We start from the raw sequence: 22,140 nt of genomic DNA, 5'->3' as shown, positions 1-22,140 counted from the left end.
TCAACTTTCGAAGTTCTTTTCTGCACCTACCATGTTGAAGAGGGAGCGTGAGAAAGGGCTACCACATCCAAGGGAGGTCAATAGCTGCAATGTGATCGAGCTGAAATGTGGGACAAGTTATTAAAGTGGAAGGATCGAATGAAAGGAGGGGGCGCACGTCAATTAAAGACAAATTTTCGAATTTTAAGTCCCTGTCACCTATGCAGAACAGGGGTTTTTCATCGGCAAAAATGGGTTAATGTCACCCACCAATGGAACAGACAATTATTTTAAATTTCGGGCCCTGTCAACTATGCAGAGCAGGGGTTTATTCACGGCAAAACTGTGTTCATGTCACCCACTAATTGAACAGACAATTTTTTTAGAATTAGGTCCCTGTCACCTATGCAGAGCAGGGGTTTGTATACGGCAAAATTGGTAAAATGTCACCTGACAATGTAACACACGATTTTTTGAAATTTAGGTCCCTGTCACCTACGCAGAGCAGGGGTTTATTCATGGCAAAAATTGTAAAATGTCACCCAAAAATGTAACACGCTTTTGCACCCTGCTCCCTCTTTTGCTGTGCTGGTGCCTCTGTGCGACCACCGCCTCTTCCTCCAAACTAGACAGGTCACTCGCATGACCTTGATTCCATGTGGGGTTTAGTATCTCATCATCCCCCACATCATCTTCCACCCACTTTTTACCCCTGCCCTCCTTGTCGGTCTGCAGCAGTTGGCACCTGTGTTTTGTCATTATCAGAGACGTGCTGCGGTGGTCTTCCAATGTCCTCATCCTGAAACATAAGTGATTGGGCATCAGTGCACTCAATCTCTTCCACTTCTGGTGCAGGGCTATGTGGATGGCCCATGGAAACCCTGCCAGCAGAGTCATGAAAAAGCATAACAGACTGCTGCATGACGGCTCAGACTGCTTGCCTGATTTGCAAGGGGGCGAGTTGAAAGACAGATGGCCATCGGCTGTAGGTGCGAACTCTGATCTTTCAGCAGGGGACTGGGTGGGAGACAATGCAAAGGAACTGTAGGCACTGTCAGCCCCCCAATCTACTATAGTCTGTACTTGTTCTGGCCTCCCCATTCGTACTGTCCTAAATGCAGTGTAGGCCGCAAATGTACTTTCTAGCGCAAAAACCCAACAATGTAACAGACAAATTAGTGAAATGTATTTCCCTATCTACAAGGTAGAGCAGGGGTATATCACAGCCAAAAATTTGTGATATGTAACCCACTAATGTATCAAACAAATTAGTGAAATGATTTAAAATAAAATACGTAAAAATTAGAGGTGGAGGTCCATATGGAGTAGGAGGTTGAGGAGGCAGTGGATGTAGCGGGTTAGGTGGAAGTAGCGGTGGAGGATCAGGAGGTAGCCAACACTGGTTATTGGTTTTTCTTTTTGTTTAAATTAGGGTACACCCCAAAAGAGTGTGGAATATCAAAAATACAACAAGGAGCAATTGCGCTGGAGTATAACAATGGCTGGGTAAGGTCGATATACATGTCTATTCTGCACAAGGTACGGACAAGTCCTGAGGGATCCATGCCTGGTTCATTTTAATGAATGTGAGCTTGTCCACATTGGCTGTGGAAAGGCGGCTACGCTTGTCTGTGATAACGCCCCCTGCCGTGCTAAACACACGTTCAGATAATACACTGGCTGCAGGGCAGGCCAGCACCTCCAAGGCGTAAAGGGCAAGCTCAGGCCATGTGCACACATACTGCTCCACCATGTTGCTGAAATGCTGCCTCCTGCTAAGACGTTCCATATCAGCTGGTGGTGCTGGTTGTTGTGGCGTGCTGACAAAGCTTTTCTACATTTCAGCCATGCTAACCCTGCCTTCTGAGGTGCTGGCGGTGCCCCAGCTGCGTTGGCGACCTCTTCCTCCTCCTCTGCCTGTGCTTCCACTGTGCCCCCGCTGTCAGGTGGGAATGCCACCAGCAGCACGTCTACCAGCGTGCGCTGGTACTCGCGCATCTTACAATCACGCTCCAGTGACGGAATTAAGGACGGTACGTTGTCCTTGTAACGGGGATCTAGCAGCGTGGCCACCCAGTAATCAGCACAAGTTAGAATGTAGCGCAGTCGGCGGTTGTTGCGGAGACACTGCAACATACAACCTGTGGGAGGTGTATCGTCTGTGTTCTTTGTATACCCCCAGCCACGCACCAGTGATGGCCATGAGCTGGTTTGGGTGCCCCCCTGCTGTGAACACGGTTCCTCCTCATCCTCCAGAACTGTGCCCTGGCTGGACAATTATGTACCTGGCGTATGTGGGTGCAAGAACCCACCCTCGAAGCCACTTGTGACTGACTGGCCTGAAACCCTTGTAAATGATCTGCAGCAGCTCTGACATATTGGGGTAATTTTTAAGGAATTTCTGCACCACCAAATTCAACACATGCGCCAAGCAAGGGATGTGCGTCAAACAGGCTAGGCCCAGAGCTGCTAAGAGATTTCGCCCATTATCGCACACCACCAGGCCGGGCTTGAGGCTCACTGGCACCAACCACTCATCGGTCTGTTGTTCCATGCCTGTCCACAGCTCCTGTGCGGTGTGGGGGGGGGTTTGTCCCCCAAAAAGATTCGTTTTAAAACTGCCTGCTGTCATTTAACCCTGGCTGTGCTGAAGTTGGTGGTGAAGGTGTCATGCTGACCGGATGAGGAGGCGGTAGAGGATGAGGAAGCCGAGTTGGAGGATGAAGCAACAGGAGGCAAAGAGAAGCGCCCTGCAATCCTCGGTGGTAAAAGGACATGCGCCAAACTGCTATCCGCCTCAAGCCCAGCCGCCACTGCATTTAACCAGTGTGCTGTTAGGGAGATATAACGTCCCTGACCGTGCTTACTGGTCCAAGTATCCTTAGTTAGCTGGACCTTGCCACAGATGGCGTTGCGTAGTACACACCTGATTTTGTCCACTTGGTTGTGGAGGGAAAGGAATGGCTCGCCTGGAAAAGTAGTGGCGGCTGGTCACGACGTACTGTGGGACAGCCACCGCCATAAGGCTTTTAAAACTCTCCATCTCCACCAGACGGAATGACAGCATTTCAAAGGCCAGCCATTTTGAAATACTGGCATTCAGGGCCAGGGATCACGGGTGGGTAGGGGAATACTTCCTCTTTCACTCCTGTGTTTGGGAGATAGAGAGTTGAACACTTCCATGGCACATTGTGGAGATGCTTGGTGACCCAGGTGTTGGTGTTGCTGGCAGATCCTCTGTTTGCGGGGTGGCAGGTGCCACTGTCACTCCAGAGGTGGATGAAGAGGCTGGGACTGCAGCAGAGGAGGAAGCAGGATGAGCCAGAGACCTTTCTTGGTTTTTGAGGTGTCTACTCCACTGCAGCTCGTGCTTTGCACTTAAATGCCTGGTCATGCAGGTTGTGCTCAGGTTGAGAACGTTTATGCCTCGCTTCAGGCTCTGATTGCACAGCATGCAAACCACTCTTGTCTTGTCGTCAGCACATTGAAGAACTGCCAACGAGGGAACTCCTTGGAGCTGGCTTTGGTGTGCTTGGTTCCTTGCTACGGTGGGCAGTAGCAGGCGTACTATCTAGGGGAAGGCCGCTCCGCTTTTGCACCCTACTCCCTTTTCTGCTGTGCTGATGGCTCCGAACTACACAGGTCACTCGCATGACCTTGATTCCATGTGGCGTCAAAGACCTCATCGTCCTTCACATCATCTTCCACCCAGTCTTCACCCCTGCCCTCCTTGTCAGTCTGCACACTGCAAAAAGCCAAGGCAGTTGGCACCTGTGTTTCGTCATCATCCGACACGTGCTGCGATGGTCCTCCCATGTACTCATCCTGAAACATAAGTGGTTGAGCATCAGTGCATTTAATCTCTTCCACTTCTGGGGCAGGGCTATGTGGATGGCCCTGGGAAACCCTGCAAGCAGAGTCATCAAAAAGCTGAAGAGACTGCTTCATGACTTGGGGCTCAGACTCCTTGGCTGATTTGCAAGGGGGTGAGGTGAAATACTGATGAACATCGGCTGCAGGTGCCAACTCTGATCTTTCAGTGGGAGACCATGTGAAGGAACTGGAGGCACTGTCAGCCACCTAATCTACTATCACCTGTACTTGTTCTGGCCTCACCATTCGTAGAGCCGCATTCGGCCCTACCAAATAACTCTGAAGGTTCTGTCACCTACTCGCACCTGAGGAAGGTGTTTCACTTGTGCGTCAGCTGGCACAGATCAACCACGTCCTCTCCCTGCAACAAGAGCTCCACCAGCAGCACCACAACCGGGGCCACATCCCTTATTTGACGCTCTCCTCATTCTTTGCATTCACCCACCAAACTAACAGATTGTTTATGTCAAGCGACAATGGAACCGCCAATAGTCAACAATTAAGTTCACTAATGGTAAGGCAGTGTCGGTGACCTAAAGATGAAAAATATCTTGAGGTCACACAACAGTGTGACAGGCGAATTTTATACAATTACTTCACGGTCACAACATTTTTTTAATTTGTCAACCAACAATGTAACTGCAGTATTGACTGGTTGTATTTGACTGTGACAAATGCAGCAAAAGCCCCAAATGTAGTGTCTTGCCCAAAATGGGTGTTTTTTTTTTTAAACTAGAATACACCAGCAGTATTTAAAGCTTGTATTTCACTCTGACAAATGAAACAAAGGCCCCAGATGTAGTGTTTTGCAAAGAATTTGTATTTTTTTTAAACCAGAATATAACAGCAGTATCTAACACTTGTACTGGACTGTCAGAAATGCAGCAAAGGCTGCAAATGTATTATTTTGCCCACAATGGGTGTTTTTTTTAAACCCCAGTATATAAATGCAGTATTTAAAGCTTGTATTTCACTGTCACAAATGCAACAAAGGCAGCAAATGTATTATCTTGCCCAAAATGGGTGTTTTTTTAAAACCAGAATATAACAGCAGTATCTAACGCTAGCAGAGTCATCAAAAAGCAGAAGGACTGTCAGAAATGCAGCAAAGGCCGCAAATGTATTATTTTGCCCAAAATTTGTTTGTTTTTTAAACCAAAACATAATTGCAGTATTTAAAGCTTGTATTTCACTGTGACAAATGCAGCAAAGGCCCTAGATATAGTGTTTTGCAAAAAATTTGTGTTTTTTTAAAACCAGAATATAACAGCAGTATCTAACGCTTGTACTGGACTGTCAGAAAGGCAGCAAAGGCCGCAAATGTATTATTTTGCCCAAAATTGGTGTTTTTCTTTAAACCCAGTATATAATTTCAGTATTTAAAGCTTGTATTTCACTGTGACAAATGCAACAAAAGGCCCAGATGTAGGGTCTTGCAAAAAATGGGTGTTTTTTTTTTAACCCAGTATATAATTTCAGTATTTAAAGCTTGTATTTCACTGTGACAAATGCAGCAAAGGCCCCAGATGTAGGGTCTTGCAAAAAATGGGTGTTTTTTTTAAACACTGAATATAACTGCAGTATTTAAACCTTGTATTTGACTGTCACAAATGCACATATGCGGTGCTGGTGCACTGAACTTTCACAATATGGCCGCCGACGCCCACCTAACTAACAGACGGATAAAAGTTATTTTTCTGTGTGACTGGGCTCAGGGCATGGTAAACAAAATGGTGCACTGCACCCACAAAACAAAATCGCTGTAAGCACTTCAGATTAATATTCGGGGTCCTAAAATCCTAAAGTTCGGGTTCGCTCAACCCTAGTCATTTTACCTAGCAGGGAGACTTATTGATAGCCAAATTTTGGCATGTGTGGGAGAGAAGCTGACAGTGACAGAATGTTTCATTTTTTTCACCTACAGGACTGTTTCCTGCAACTTTTTGTAAACCAAGAATAGTTACCATGTAAACCAATAGAAATGGTTGGTTTCATATAACTGTAATGCAGGTCCAAAATAATGGCCCCAACACCCAGACCCTCATTAGTTTTACGTACCATAACAGGTCACTGTATAGCCCTATGGCGATCTACGTTTGGTTCAGTAGTAACATACGGTTTGGTTTTGCATCCATGATGTGGACCATAAAATGTGGCCGTATTACGGCAGTGTAAGGCCATCCTTGGGATGCAGCTTGCAACTGAATACTCCGACAGCTTTTGAAGTTGACATGTTTCCCTTACATTGTAGACATGACCCTTGTTGTGGCATCTGTTCTTGTGATATCCTGCTTGTACAAATAATAGTGCCTAGCGCCATCATTCGGGTTACAGTGCCCGAAAAGCAAAGTGTGGAGTGAACAGGTAAGTAAACATCTGCTCCAATGCTGACCCTTATGCCCAGCGAGCTGTCCATCATATTCAGAAGCACGGCTGCACCTAGCTACATGATTTAGCCGACATGTCAGTAACATTGTGCACGGGTCTAATTCTTTTACGTTTCATTTCAAATGCAATGTGTTTCTGCCCCTCAGGCAGTGAAAAGGTCACTCACAATGTACAAACTTTCAATGCAATTTTTAGGTTACATCTGATGTTTGCCTCCTTGACATTTTCCGAAGATTTTTCCCTTCTTACAAGACAGTTTTAAATTAATATGTGGAGTGGGTGACTGCGGGGACATTGGGTCCACCCTTCAACTGTATAGATCAAGCACATGTCCACCTTAAATTACATTGTAATTTCCATAGACAGGTCATATTATGAAAGACTGATTATCAATTGAGATGAGCGGATTGTGTTGGCTGACCATAGAGTACAATGGGCAAAGCTGCCTCTGCCATTTCTGTGGAGTCATAGTCAACACACTTCGCGACCTTTCAGTTGTATGACCAATCACAGTAGGGGGTTATTCACCAAGGACAGCCCCCTCTATGAGCCAGAACCAATAGCTATTTGAATGCCCAGGATTTAAAGGGGTTTTCCAGGCTTCGGATATTGAGACCTACCCTCAGGATAGGTCATTAATATCGGACCAGTGAGGATCACCCACCGATCAGCTGATCCCTGCAGCCTCCACCATTGGATTTAGCACTTTGAATGGAACAGGAAGTACAGTGCCATTCAAAGTATAGTGGCCGTGCTGGGTTACTGCAGCCCAGCTCCTGCTACCTGCACATGGTGGAGATCCTAGGTCCCTCAAATTCTGCATAACTGAATTGATACACCAATCACTGAGTGAGGGAGACCTGAATAAAAGGATTTAAAAAAAAGAGGCAAAGTGGATTTCCAGGTTAAAAACGTGTGATCCCCCTTAAATTCGTTAATTATAAGGTCTCACTGAAGCTGTTTACAACCCTTTCTGCTTAGATCTGTGATGGCAATGATCGTAAAAAACTATACTAGTGACTCATGAGTGCCTTGGTGCCAGTTGACCATATATAGCAGGGATCCGGCTCTATCTTGGCAGCTAGAAGTACTTGTATTGGGCTAGTAATTTCCTTTCCTACTCTTATATTTATCAGTGCTGTATTAATTTTATAGCATACAATGTGGGTTTGTGGGTTTTAGCCCTGGAATAAAAATCTGTACTAGTGCAATGGATTTCTGCAGAAAATCACTATGAACATGAACTATGAAAGTTGCCCAGCAGTAAAATGCCCCGAGCAAGCGCAGCAATGAAATTACTTCTGCGCATGCCTGGTGACATATTGTGCATGGAAGATAAGAAGATGAGCCAAAGTATGCCTGGAGTCTGTGCAGGAATAAAATCACTCCGCACATGCCTGCTGACATATTTAGCTGCCTCATACGGACCCGATCCCAGCGCATGCGTTATACTTTGCGTGTTCAAAATCCTATATCGTAAACATGACCTAGAATTGGTGTGGATCTGTTGGCCACTTCATAAATAATACCTTTATGGTCTTTTGCGCTATTATTCAGCAATTTCTTATAGTCCGCTGATGATCCTTATGTTATGACCTCATAGAGGAAACGTGTTGGAATGTTAGGTAGAGATATAAAGTTTCAGGGAAAGTCACCAAACAGTGGGGCCACCCTTTTTGGGGTGATTACTCTGCTTTTAGGCAGAGAGTCTTATTAGAAAAAGGGTAAGTGTCCTCATATATCTTACTGCCCAAGACATCAAGTACATGACTGTATTTTTGGTCAGAGTCAGATCCACATTTTTTGTGCATCGCACGTGGGCCCAATCATTTCTATAGGGCTGCAAAAATGTGAGCAGCACACACATTTCATCATCCATATCTGTACTGCAAATAGAATATATGTCCTAGTCTTGTCTGTTAGACCAGCAAAGGCATTTTAATAATGTGGTCCGCGAAAATGCAGGATGCACACGGTTGGACTGCAGACTGCAAAACGGATACGACTGTGTGCATGAGGCCTAAAAGTCAAATGTGGAATTCACTTCCTGATTCATTGATCTCCAGGATTATAGAGGAAAAAAAGATAAACTGTCCAACATCTTTGATATCTGAGCATTTATAATGAGTTGTTATTGCGTATATTAAAAGTTATATTTTAAAAAGGTAGGAAGTTTTAGTAGTGAATACAAATGGCCTCGCACCTTAAGGCTAAATGCACACGATCAGGATAGCGCGCGGAAAATCCGCACTGTAGCTCATGTACATTTTATTCTATAAGAATTTGAAATTCTCAGTGCACACGATGCTGATTTTTCCTGACTGGATTTTCTTCATTCACTTAGTAAAATCCGCACTGAAACCGCACCAATTGATGCGGATTGACCGCACAGATTCGCCTGCGAACACCTGCGGATTTCAGTGCGGATGCTCCGCACATAAATCTTGAACGTGTGCATGTACCCTAAAGGGCGTCTGTCAGCAGATTTGTACCTGTGACACTGGCTGACCTGTTACATGTGCACTTGGCAGCTGAAGACATCTGTGTTGGTCCCATGTTCCTACAGTTGTGTTCAAAATAATAGCAGTGAATAAAGCTCAAAATCCTTCTAATAGCTTCTATTTCCATTAGGGCTGCACGATATGGGAATTTTGTGCGATTGCAATTAGGGCCCTAAAAATTGCGATAACGATATGCGATGCGATATTTTAAGGGAATTGTGCTAGAGGTCTATTTGCTTGGGTTTTCCCATATGAGCCGCTGACGCGGCTGGGTATGACTTAGTTATGGGGAATCTGTGGAGGACGCTGTTATGTGGGGGGGGATCTGTGGAGGACGCTGTTATGTGGGGGGATCTGTGGAGGACGCTGTTATGTGGGGGGGATCTGTGGAGGACGCTGTTATGTGGGGGGGATCTGTGGAGGACGCTGTTATGTGGGGGGGATCTGTGGAGGACGCTGTTATGTGGGGGGGATCTGTGGAGGACGCTGTTATGTGGGGGGGATCTGTGGAGGACGCTGTTATGTGGGGGGGATCTGTGGAGGACGCTGTTATGTGGGGGGGATCTGTGGAGGACGCTGTTATGTGGGGGGGATCTGTGGAGGACGCTGTTATGTGGGGGGGGGGATCTGTGGAGGACGCTGTTATGTGGGAGGGGGATCTGTGGAGGACGCTGTTATGTGGGGGGGATCTGTGGAGGACGCTGTTATGTGGGGGGGGATCTGTGGAGGACGCTGTTATGTGGGGGGTGGGATCTGTGGAGGCCGCTGTTATAGGGGAATTGATTAAGAACAAATGGACGGCACTGTGCTTCCTTTAAGGTCCGGGTGCGCGGTCAGCAGGTCGAATCCCCATATACTTATAATAGAAAGACCAGCACTCCGTAATGTCTTTGCTGAAAGGAGATTTCTTTATTCGTCACCCATTTGTAACGCGCGTTTCGGCACAAGTGTGTGCCTTTGTCAAATAACAGGTGATGGTAGCTGTTATGTGGGGGAATCTGTGGGGGATGCTGTTATGGGGGGGAATCTGTGGAGGACGCTGTTATGGGGGGGAATCTGTGGAGGACGCTGTTATGGGGGATGTGTGCTATGACACATAGGGCCATGAGGGGGGCCAGCATAAGACACACATATAGCATCTTATGCTGGTCCCCCTCATTGCCCTATGTGTCCTAAACTGCAATAAACATAACTTTGTGTGTGAAGTATTTTACTACTGTGTGAAACAAGCTCTCTGCTATTGATAAAATGGCCAGCCTCTGTAGTCTGTACTCACTGTCACAGTACTATGAATGCACTGCAGCGAGGTGGCCGGCCGGCGCGTGACTGACGTCACTTAGTAACGCTCCTGCTTCCTGAAGTGGGAGGAGCGTTACTAAGTGACGTCAGTCACGCGCCGGCCGGCCAGCTCGCTGCCGTTCGCTGCAGTGCATTCATCGTAATAGTGAGTACAGAGGCCGGCTATTTTATCAATAGGAGTCAGAGAGAGCTTGTTTCACACAGTAGTAAAATACTTTACACAAAAAGCCAGTTATGTGCGTGGGGCCCCTTCATATATAATCGCGGCATTTTCGGGTCGGCCAAATCGCCATATCGCATTTGGCGATAATCGCGGTTCGATTATTTTTTCGATATATCGTGCAGCCCTAATTTCCATACACACAAATGCATTGGGGACACTACACATTCTATTCCAAATCAAAACATAAAGAAAAACATATCAAATTAGTTTAGTTTTGTTCCTCAATTTTTAAAAAAATATTAGACTGTTAAAAAAAAATTGCAGTGTTTGTATTCTTCTTTACAAACTCAAACATTCACTATATAAGGCTACTTTCACACCTGCATTAGGTGCTGATCCGTCTGGTATCTGCACAGGCGGAGCCGCACCTATAATGCAAACGCTCGTATCTGTTCAGAACGGATCAGTTTGCATTATTCTTAAAAAAAAAAAAAAAAAAAAAGTCTTAAGTCAAAACGGATCCGTCCTGGCTTACATTGAAAGTCAATGGGGGACGGATCAGTTTTCAATTGCACCATATTGTGTCAGTGAAAACGGATCCGTCCCCATTGACTTACATTGTAATTCAGGACGGATCCTTTTGGCTCCACATCGCCAGGCGGACACCAAAACGCTGCAAGCAGAATGGAGAGCAGAGCAGAATGGAGGAGGAACGGAGCCAAACTGATGCATTCTGAACGGATCCTTATCCGTTCAGAATGCATTGGGACTGAACTGATCAGTTTTGAAACGGATCTCACAAACCGAATTCAAAACTCCTGAGAACTGCTGTACATCTGTGTTGCATGGAGTCACCCAACTTCTGGCCCCTGTGAGCAGGTATTCCAGCCCAGGAGGATTGCACTACATTCCACAGTTCTTCTCTATTTCTTGGTTTTGCCTCAGAAACTGCATTTTTTATGTCACCCCACAAGTTGTCTATTGGATTAAGATCCGGGGATTGGGCCGGCCACTCCATAACGTCAATCTTGTTGGTCTGGAACCAAGATGTTGCACATTTACTGGTGTGTTTGGGGTCGTTGTCTTGTTGGAACACCCATTTCAAGGGCATTTCCTCTTCAGCATAACCTCTTCAAGTATTCTGATGTATTCAAACTGATCCATGATCCCTGGTATGCGATAAATAGGCCCAACACCGTAGTATGAGAAACATCCCCATATCATGCTTGTGCCATCAAGCTTCACTGTCTTCACAGTGTAATGTGGCTTGAATTCAGGGTTTGGGAGTCATCTGACAAACTGTCTCCGGCCACTAGACCCAAAAAGAACAATCTTACTTTCACGAGTCCACAAAATGTTGCGCCATTTCTCTTTAGGCCGTCAATGTGCTCTTTGGCAAATTGTAACCTCTTCAGCACATGTCTTTTTTTCAGCAGTGGGACTTTGCGGCGGCTTCTTCCAGATAGATTGGCTTCACATAGGCGTCTTCTAATTGTAACAATACTCACAGGTAACTAAAGACCTTCTTTGTTCTTCCTGGAGCGGATTGTTGAGTCCTTGCCATTTTGGCTATTCTTCTATCCATTCGAATGGTAGTTTTTCGCTTTCTTCCACGTCTTTCAGGTTTTGGTTGCCATTTTAAAGCATTTGCGATCATTTTAGCTGAGCAGCCTACCATTTTCGGAACTTCTTTATATGTTTTCCCCTCTCCAATCAACGTTTTAATCAAGGTACGCTGTTCTTCTGAACAATGTCTGTAACAACCCATTTCCCTCAGAATTTCAGAGAGAAATGCACTGTAACCAGCATGTACAACATTTGCTGCCCTTCTTCCTTTAATAAGGGCAATAATTGCCACCTGTTTTTCAAAGAATGAATGACCTCACTCATTGAACTCCACACTGCTATTTTGAACATGCCCCTTTCAATAAGTGATTGAATTACAGAGAATCAGCAGCATGCATGTGATGACTGTTGGATTTCTATTACTCTACTACACCTGCTAGTAAATTTTTTGAATAAGTCTCTAGGAGCAATGGAGGCGTCACTGTTACACCTAGAGGCTCCGCTCTCTTTGCAACTGCTGCGCACTCTGCACTTTGATTGACAGGGCCAGGCAGTGAAAACGTCATCATGCAGGCACATGTGAACATGGGACCAACATAGATGCCTTCAGATACCAAGCACACATGCAACCGGTCAGCCAGTTTCATGGTTACAAATCTGTTGACAGACGCTTTAAGAAATCAGAGGCCTGCAGAGCTAAAGTATTATGGATCTATACGATATGAAACAGGTATGGTCTTGTAAGCTATAGAGAAATGAAAAATCCTCCATATATAGCCAACTACCAAGAGGAATTACAATTGCACCATCTAGTGGTTATTCAACAAAATGCAGCTAAATTGGTTCACTAAACAGAATAGGCTACATAATTGTGCTGCGATACGGCCTAGTGCATGAGGCCTAATAAACATACCACAGAACACAAATGTGAAATTTCAACTTTCATTATTTATTACTGTTTTGGCTACATTCTCTACAATTTCAGCAGCATCTTAAAGAGACAGTTAATGTATTTTTATGTACAATGAAAAATGAAATTGCTTGCAACATTTCAAACGAGAGCCACAGTTAACTGTACAATATTAAATGGTACTCTGTGTTAATAACGCCTCCTTTTATGTAACATGAACGTGACCGAGGACTTCCTCCCTTGAATACGGCAGAGGCTGTTGTCTTGCTCTGCCATTAAGGGGGTCTTTCTAGCAGTTGTGCAGTAAAGAAAGACAGCATCCTAGAAAAAGAGATTCTAGCGTATTACATAAGAAAAAGATCTGCCGTGTCTTTAACACCGGTTTAAGCCAAGAGAAGTTGTTCTGTGTGAATGTATTTTCTCGTCCTCCTCAGGAGCATTTCGAGAAGTAAAGCGGCCGGAGAGTTCCTCGTCAACATGCCACGGTTGAGAAAGCGTAAGCAGGCTTACAGTACTGTATATGTTTTACAGATGTGACACACATGCTTGTTAATGAACTGTCCTGGTTCCTAAGCGGTCGGATTAGCCCCCTTTTTCACAGAAGCCATTTCTATGGTCTTGCAAAAATGAGAAGTTATTCTTTAGCAGCAAATGAAAAGCGCCATCGAGGAGACTTCGAAATAAAACTTAAAAATCAATAGAAAAAGCAATAGTTCTTAAACATTTGTACAAGTAAGGAGGAGGAGGGGGAGGGCGAAAGCTGCTGAAAATACATGAAAAGAAAAAGAAAAGAAAGAAAAGAAAAAAAAAAGAGAAAAATGACATCTGTACAACAATATACATCGGCGATAGAAGGGAATTTCTCATTGTCCTGCATAGAAAATTTCATGTAAAGTTTTGAGAGCATTTGGTACCTACGGTGTGTGGTTTATGTACATAATGGCCCAAAAAAGAAAAAAAAAAGTGGAATGATGAAAAACAAAGATTCAACCTCAGAACGTATACGTGCAACTCAAAACTTTATCTTGAAAATGTGAACAGGAAGAAATAGAATAATACACACACATTGTGACTACCTCACTCGCTCTTTTAGCTTTGGTTTCAATACACAGGTGCTTGAGACTCCGGGCCGATGCGTGTTCCCTACGCGTCTGTCAAATCGAATCACTCATTTTCTGTTGTAAAGAATGAAAAATGCCCTTCCAGCGAAAAACTCTCCAGTATCAACCAATTGTGTTTGAGTATTACAAAGAATATTTACAAAGTCCCCTCTAATGGAGGGAGGAAAAGAAAAAAAAAAGAAAAAAGCATGACCTTCTCTCTTCCGAGAGCATGAGCCTGGCTTCACGTGCACACTCGCGTCAGGCATCTCGGCCCATGGCCAAGGGCAGAAGACGAGCGCAGCCCAGGTCATCCCCTGTAGCTTGAAAATGGCTTAAACAGCACATTGAGGCCAATGTAAAATATTACAGTCAGGGAGAATATATTCACAGTCATCTTCGCTCGTCATACAAATAACACTAAGGAGGTCATTTCCTCCAATACACACAAATGTCTTCAAAACACATCCTTGGTTAAGGGAGGGGGGAGAAATAAAATAAAAGCTACTCAAATCTTTATTTTATCTTTAAACTAAAATCTGCACTTGAAAGCTAATGAACACATAATCATGCTGGCCTGGACTGGAGGATCAGAATGAAATGATGCTTGATGCGGGCGTGGTGGGAGAGGCCACTAGGCCGGACATGTGCAGGTTTCCTGAAGAGTTGGATCTTCTCATGTGAGGGAGAAGGTACGGCTCACTGGCCAGCTGGTGGACGTCAAACCGGTCTTCTTTGCGGTAAGCTAAACACCGTCTTATAAATGCCTAGAAGATAATAATCACCGCTATAAGTAAATGTACAATGACTTACAGTTAGGCTAGAGGAGGTCTACACGACCAGTAGAGCAGAGGAGACCATCTGTTTAACTCAGGTTTCAGTAAATGGGTGGAATACAACTAGAAGATGCAGGTTAGAGGTGATGAGAGAGATGGCAGTTTATAGCCCATTTCAGCGAGTGTAGTGATATGTATCATGTTAGGGAACATTAGCATTTTCACTGTGGTCCTCTAATGCAGGGAAGTCCCATCAGACCTCTGATGAGATCAGCTTTCTCCTTTTAACCTGCAAATTCATAAGGGGCTATCTGAATCTGAAAGCCCTGTTAACAGGAGGAAGCAATTAATGGTTGACAATCTGCATGATAATCCCCATTTCTAGGACTTTAAGGGTTAATTCCAATTGTAAAATGATTCAGTCTAATGAAACATTGCACCACCACCAGTACGATATGCCACAACTGTAACTGCAACGTACTGGTCAGTGCTCCAGGCAAAAAAATAAAAAAATAAAAAAAAAATAGTAGCCATTGGCTCCTGAACTGAAATTTTTAGTCGCCGAATCAAAACCGAATAAAAATGTTGGTATCGCGATAACGCTACGCGATCGGGTTAGGGTTGTTTCGATACCAACATTTTGATTCGCTTTCGTCACCATAAAGAAGTATTGCAATACTCAATACTACACGAAAGAAAACAAAAAAAAAAAGAAGCCGTGTGCATTCCGCATTTTGTGAAACGTTCGGTCCATAATAGAACCTATTTTTTAGTGTGGCAAGGTGACTAAAAAATGGCGAATCACATGGTTTTTATTTATTTCCGTTACGGCACTCACCGCATAGGAGATATTTTTAAATAATTTAATAGTTATTGGTAAAGGGGGGATTTAAACTTAATATTTTAGTGTTTGTGTTTATTTTTTTACTATTAGCCCCCTTAGGGGCTGGAACCCTTGTCCTATTCACCCTTATAGAGCTCTATCAGGGTGAATAGGACTTCACACTCTTCCTGCTGCCCTGGGCTTTGTGCACACGACAGCAGGGAGCTTACTATAGCAGCCATGGCTTCAGGAGCGTCCTGGCTGCCATGGTAACCGATCGGAGCCACAGGATTACACTGCTGTGGCTCCGATCACAACTGCCACTGAACCACCAATGACTTTAATACTGAGGTATTGGGGGGGGGGGCACGCACTGCGCCACCAATGTTTATTATACTGGGGTGTTGGGGGGCGCCACCAATGAAGATAACTGACCTGTTAATACAAATACAGGAGGCGGGTGCCGGCTATGTGATTCCGGCACCCGCCTCCTGTATTTGTATAAATAGGTCAGTTATCTTCATTGGTGGTGCAGCGGCCACAGCCCCTCCCCTCCTCCTCCTCCTTATTGGCGGCGGCGGCAGCACAGGGGGGAGGGAGAGACTCCTTCTACACTGCGCTGCTGAGAAGAACATCGGCGGCGGGGCAGAGAACTATCATCTCCTGTGCCAGCCGCTGTTTTCAACTGCAGAGCTGTGGCGGCGGGTCTAAAAAGTCTTGTCGCCATTTGTAAATTCTAAGTCGCATTGGTGACTATTTTGGTCGCCATCTGGAGCCCTGCTGGTAATGATAAAGAAGATGATGATGTAATATTAAAGGGGTTGTGGGTGGATTTTTGGCCGCCTGCAATGCTTCTCTGAGCTCACAGCTTCTCGGAGCTGTAAATATTCGGTTTGAAATCACAGCAGCCAATCACTGGCCGCAGAGGTTACTGGATCCTCTTATGCCATGGCACATGGTCATGTCAAACTGGATATTTAAAGCGAGGGAGCCCAGTGGAGCAATGCAGGCCAGGAGGAAAAGGAGCGGGACACGGCACCAGGAAGCAGGTAAATAAACTTCACTTTACAGGTCCAGTACAACCCCCTTCAAGTTGTCTTTAAAGTCTAAATTATATACTTATCTTAATGAGTGACCCTCAAGGAATACAAGCAAAGACCAAGGAATACAAGCAAAGACTTAGAAATGTCAAAAAGTGAGTGAGTAGACTTAAAAGAAATACTAGGTCACTAGTATCAACACTGGAGAATACTGACCCAGGGATCTGGATGACTGCCAGAAGGGGGGTCATACAGACATTTTGATAATCAACTGTAGGTTGTGCTGTGAGACAGGAGTCTGTGTCCTACCCACCAGCAATGTAAATATGTAGTACAATGACTAAAGCTGATCACACTGTGCCGTATATGAATGAATCGTGTGAAATCTGCAGACATAATGGCCGCACACAAAAATTGGATGAATGGACAGATGAGCCCCTGGATTGTAGTTCAGAAAATTTAAAGGGCTTCTGTCAGCCCACTAAACCGTTTTTTTTTTTTTTTTTTGGGTTAATAATAATCACTACACTGCGAGCTCCCTATACATAAGCTAAATATTCATTTTTGTGCAGTAGATTTTGTTAAAAAGCAATTTTTATAATATGTAAATTACCTTGCTACCAGCAAGTAGGGCGGCTACTTGCTGGTAGCAGCCGCATCCTCCTCTCATAATGACGCCCCCTCCGCAGTGTGATTGACAGGGCCAGGGAACGGGATCGTTCTCTGCTGGCCCTGTTTGAATTCAAAATATCGCGCCTGCGCCGTACCTCTCTTTAATCGGCCCAGGCGCACTGAGAGGCGGCCGCTCTCTCGGCCGCTCCATCCTCAATGCGCCTGGTGTAGATGTGACGTCATCGGCGCAGGCGCATTGAGGATGGAGAGGAGAGGAGGACGCCCTACTTTTTAACAAAATCTACTGAACAAAAATGAATATTTTGCTTATGTATAGGGAGCTCGCAGTTTAGGGATTATTATTAACCAAAAAAAAAAAAGGTTTAGTGGGCTGACAGAAGCCCTTTAAGAGCAATGGTTCTCACAACTAGAAATCAGTTATATATATTATGATGCGGATCATATTATACCTTGGCTTCATTGCTTACAACAGGCTTCACAGGAAACTGAACATCCGTAGCTTTTAATATGGTATTTTCTTGTAATATGTCTTGCTGGGATTGGTTATGTCCAAAGGGCTGGAAGGTAAATGGATTATTCTGAGATACATGTGGCAATAGTTGGTGATGACAATAAGATAAAGTACCAATGTTTCTTACCTTCCTACCATACAGACACTGGAAAAAGATGACTCCGACTGACCATACATCCACTTTATTTGAGATCTTTGGCGGTTCCTTGCCCACCACAAAACACTCGGGTGGTAAATACCTGCAAGGGTGTAAAAGAACATCCACAGCGCATTAATGCATATGAATAAAATGTAAGGTGTATATAGTGTGATGTCCTATGTGATTGTCAAGTTATGGTCAGAATATTGGTAGCTATGGATATTACAACTTAAAGGGGTTCTCCAAATTTTACAGAAACTCAGGCAAACTGTGACCTACAATAAGAAATGGATGGATACTCACCTGCCTTCTTCCTTGTTTCTTCAATTCCGGTCCTCCTGCTGCTGACATGTTCTTGGCTGCAGCAGTGACATTCCATGCACAGGTCAACGTCGCAGCCAAGCGTTGGCCTCATCCATGCACAAGATGTTTCTGCTGAGGCCAGTGATTGGCTGCAGTGTTGACCTGTGTGCACAGAATATGACTACTGCAGCCAAAAAACAAACAAAGAGCAGCGGTGAGGACCTCAGCACATCGCAGGAAGTAGCAGAGGAGATAACTCGGACAACCTCTTTCAGCTTACAGCTATGTTCACCTTTGCTACCATTTATTTTTATTACTGTTCCAATGCATCTATAATGAACAAATATCCTTCTGTTTTGTGTATACTGTTACTTTGCAGATGTGTGTCTCCATGGTAACAGACTACAAATACCTGGTGTAGTCAAATCCTGCCAGGAGCCCCCTTCTATAAGTTCTCTACTTTGTTAACCTACCAAATGAATGTTAAGTAGCAAAAAGTAAAAGACAAATAGAAGGGAGTCTATTTGTGAAGTTGCTTTTTTTTTTTTTTTAATACTAGAGAGCGAGAAATCCACTTAAAGGGAACCTGTCACCGGGATTTTGTGTATAGAGCTGAGGACATGGGTTGCTAGATGGCCGCTAGCACATCCGCAATATCCAGTCCCCATAGCTCTGTGTGCTTTTATGGTGTCAAAAAAAACAACTATTTGATACATATGCAAATTAACCTGATATGAGTCCTGTCCCTGACTCATCTCAGGTTAATTTGCATATGTATAAAATAGTTGTTGTTTTTTTTACACAATAAAAGCACACAGAGCTGTGGGGACTGGGTATTGCAGATGTGCTAGCGGCCCATGTCCTCAGCTCTATACCCAAAATACAGGTGACAGGTTTCCTTTAATATTCCAATTTAAAATGGATCATTGTCATTTAGTTTCAAAAAGCAGTTTACATTTGGTGGGATATATAATTTATGCGTGGGTACAGTCATAATTATGCAATTTTAATCTTTCATGTCAAGCTCTGTACCGAACATTAAATTCAGAAAAAAACTAATCGGGGAACTGAAATTGTGCTTTAGGGCTCATGCATGCGACAAATGGAGTTTTGCAGTCCGCAAAACCTGGATGCTGGTCGTCTTCATTCTGCATTTCGCTGAACAGAAGGCCCCTAATAGAACAGTCCTATCCTTGTCTGTAGTATGGACAATAATAGGACATGTTCTATTTATTTGCAGAACGAACAAGCGGACACATACTGCACATGGAGTAGTTTCCATTTTTTGGGTGGGAAAAAACTAAACAAAAACTGCAACAGACAAAAATTAAGTTTGTGTGTATGAGTCCTTAAACAGAGTTGCCTAGAATTTTGATATTGATGACCTACCCTCAGAATAGGCCATCAGCATCAAATCGATGGGGGTTCCCTTGCAACTCAACCACTGGAACTAAAGAGATCCATCTATTGTGTAGCGGACGGAACTACAGCACTGCTGCCACTGAGGTGAATGGGAGCAGTGCTGCATTTACCAGCTCCTCTGTTCACAATGCATGGAGCTGTGCAGTCCTGATGCCGGAGCTACAAGGTAACAGTTGATTGCTTTAGCTGCTCATATCTCTGGTTTGGTACCAGCTAGATATGGGCTTTGTATTGTTTGAAAGCTGGCATTCCAAGCTTTCAAACAATGCCAGCACTGTCAGTACATGGGAAGATGTCAGTTAGAAATTGGGATGAGGTGAATGCAGCTGAAAGTGAAAGCAGGTTTTACCCACGATTATTCCGGAATTGATTTCTAACAGTGATATCTCCTGTTTAGCTTAGACTAATGCTGTAATTTTGGTCTTGTATGAAAGCATGGAATGTCAGCTTTCAAACAGGATCGGGTGCAGGCTTCTAGTTGCTACCATTGAGAGATATCAGCATCTAAAGCAGTTCTTCCCCTTCCACTTCTGCCCGAGCTCAGCACATGAGAGTTACAACATAAGTTTTCTCTGGGTAAGGCCTCTTGCACACGGCCGTTATGCTCCCGTGGCCGTACTGCGGGCTGCATACTGTGGTTCCGCAATACCCGGGGCACCGGCCGTGTGCATTCCGCATCACAAATGCAGACCCATTCACTTGAATGTGTCCACAAATCCGGTGATGCGGTGCGGAACGAAACAGAACCCCACGGAAGCATTACGGAGTAGCAGTGCTTCCGTAGGGTTCCAATCCGTGCTTCCGTTCCACAAAAAAATTATAACTTGTTCTATCTTTTTGCGAAATGGACGGATCATTCAAGTTGAATGGGTCTGGATCCGTCCCGTGCATTAATGCATGAAGCGGAACCACAACGGCCGTGTGCAAGAGGCCTAATGCTCAGGATCTCAGATAATTTTGGGTTCCCCTCTGCCTATATGACCCAATATTTGTCCCCAATGGCAGTATTCGATACCATGAAGTCCCTATTTACCAGTATGTTCCTGCCCCTTGTGAGGTTAGATCCATTCCATCCACACCATAGCTGTCGTCGTCCATTATTTTTGATAAGCCAAAATCTGTGATTTTAATTTCTCCGCATGCTGTCCCATCGACAAGAAGTATATTTCCTATAAGAATAAACTCCCATTAATGCATCTCCACTATAGAACCACAGCAGCTCATGCACAATACCCCCCTTGCTGCCGACATCCATCTAACCTATGGGAAGTCACAACTAGACAAAAATGAATATCTCTTTCTGAAATCTTAGATCTAGATGCAAAACTAGACTGGGAGGCTTTACTATAAGAAGTATTATGAAGGGCTTTTGGTGGACACAGGCCACCCATGTTCACTTACAAAATCTGGCAATACCCATTCAAAACTAAGCGAACTTACATGCTGTACTTTCCAACCCACCTGGCTTCAGATCATAATGGATAATGGGAGGTTTGATCTCGTTCAGATAACGTAGTGCATTGACTATCTGCATTACAATGGATCGGGCTTCTTTTTCAGTCATCAACTTGTGCTGTTTTAGGTAGAAGTCAAGGTCGTTGCCTTCACAGTATTCTAGAACTGTACAAAATCTAAAAATAAGAAAATATACCATGTTTACAGGTGCAGAACGGAGCAGGAACACCAATGTCTGTGTGTAATCCATTTAAATCCACGCATGTGCCTAAAACTAAGAGGGGCATTTAGAAATTCTCTGGAATCAAATGGTAGCAAATTTTACAAGCCACGCTTGTGTAAAAATGTGCTAATTTTTTGAGGACTCATCGCTCTGCCCAGCGAGGCAGGACCACGAATGGTTGACCAGGAATATTTTTTATATTTTACACCAGGACACTGGAATAATATGCCTGAAATCTACACCAGCTTCCTGCTGGCATAGATTTCAGTTTGGGAGTATGGACGTGCACAGAGGCGCCTCTGTTGTAGTGTATCTGACTGCACTGGGCGATAAATTAAAGGGGTTATCTGGAAAATGATAACCTATCCTATCCACTACCACAATGGCGGGCATCCGAGTCCTCGCACCACCACCGATCAGCTGTTTCAGGTATAGATGTAGCAGGGTTAGCACTCCAGCTCAACTAAAATTTCTTAACTCATCGTGCAGCTCAGCCCTATTGACCTGAATAGGGCTAAGCTGTAACTAGGCCATGTGATTGATATATAATAATGTCACTGGCCTTGGAAGACCCCTGCCCCTTCTAACAGCTGACCCGGGGTTGGACCCCCGCCGATGTGACATTGATAACCGATCAAGGTCATCAATATCTTTTCCTAGATGACCTTATAAGACCGGCGTGTAAAATGCTGGTCTTCGTAAATTTCCTCCTATATAGCTGCATAGTCCCATCTTATTAGATCTTGACGTCCAGGTCCCTTATGCTGCCCTCTCTGAAGGCAACATAGTGTAGTGACATACGGATCTTTCTATGGAATATCACTTACATGGGTATGTGGTTTTAAGAACTTACATATTATAAAGCAGGGATCAGCAAACCTTTGGCACTCCAACTGTTATGAAACTATAACTCCCAGCATGCGCCTTTCACTTCTGTGGGAGTTCAGAAAACAGCCAAGCAAGTGTGCATGATGGGAAATGTAGTTTTACAACAACTGGAGCGCCGGCGGTTGCCAACCCCTGCTATCAGAGGTCC

At 44.4% G+C, this 22,140-nt stretch overlaps 1 protein-coding gene across 4 annotated transcripts in view; it reads right to left on the bottom strand.

Moving 5' to 3' along the window:
• Positions 1-12,697: 12,697 nt before the first annotated feature.
• TLK1 (tousled like kinase 1) overlaps positions 12,698-22,140 on the bottom strand; it is a 313,707-nt gene continuing 304,264 nt past the window's right edge. For all 4 annotated transcript variants that reach the window (XM_044303362.1, XM_044303366.1, XM_044303363.1 and 1 more), the window contains 5 exons: positions 20,888-21,057; positions 20,460-20,595; positions 17,690-17,801; positions 17,501-17,608; positions 12,698-14,546 (listed from right to left, as the gene is read on the bottom strand). In XM_044303362.1, the coding sequence (XP_044159297.1) occupies positions 14,370-14,546; positions 17,501-17,608; positions 17,690-17,801; positions 20,460-20,595; positions 20,888-21,057 (703 nt within the window). In that variant the 3' untranslated portion in view covers positions 12,698-14,369. The remainder of the gene's footprint in view (positions 14,547-17,500; positions 17,609-17,689; positions 17,802-20,459; positions 20,596-20,887; positions 21,058-22,140) is intronic.

This window comes from Bufo gargarizans, chromosome 8, assembly GCF_014858855.1.
Source record: "Bufo gargarizans isolate SCDJY-AF-19 chromosome 8, ASM1485885v1, whole genome shotgun sequence".
NCBI classification, from domain to species: Eukaryota; Metazoa; Chordata; class Amphibia; order Anura; family Bufonidae; genus Bufo; species Bufo gargarizans.
Note: the sequence above shows the minus strand (reverse complement) of the source record. Positions and strands in the feature narration are given on the sequence as shown.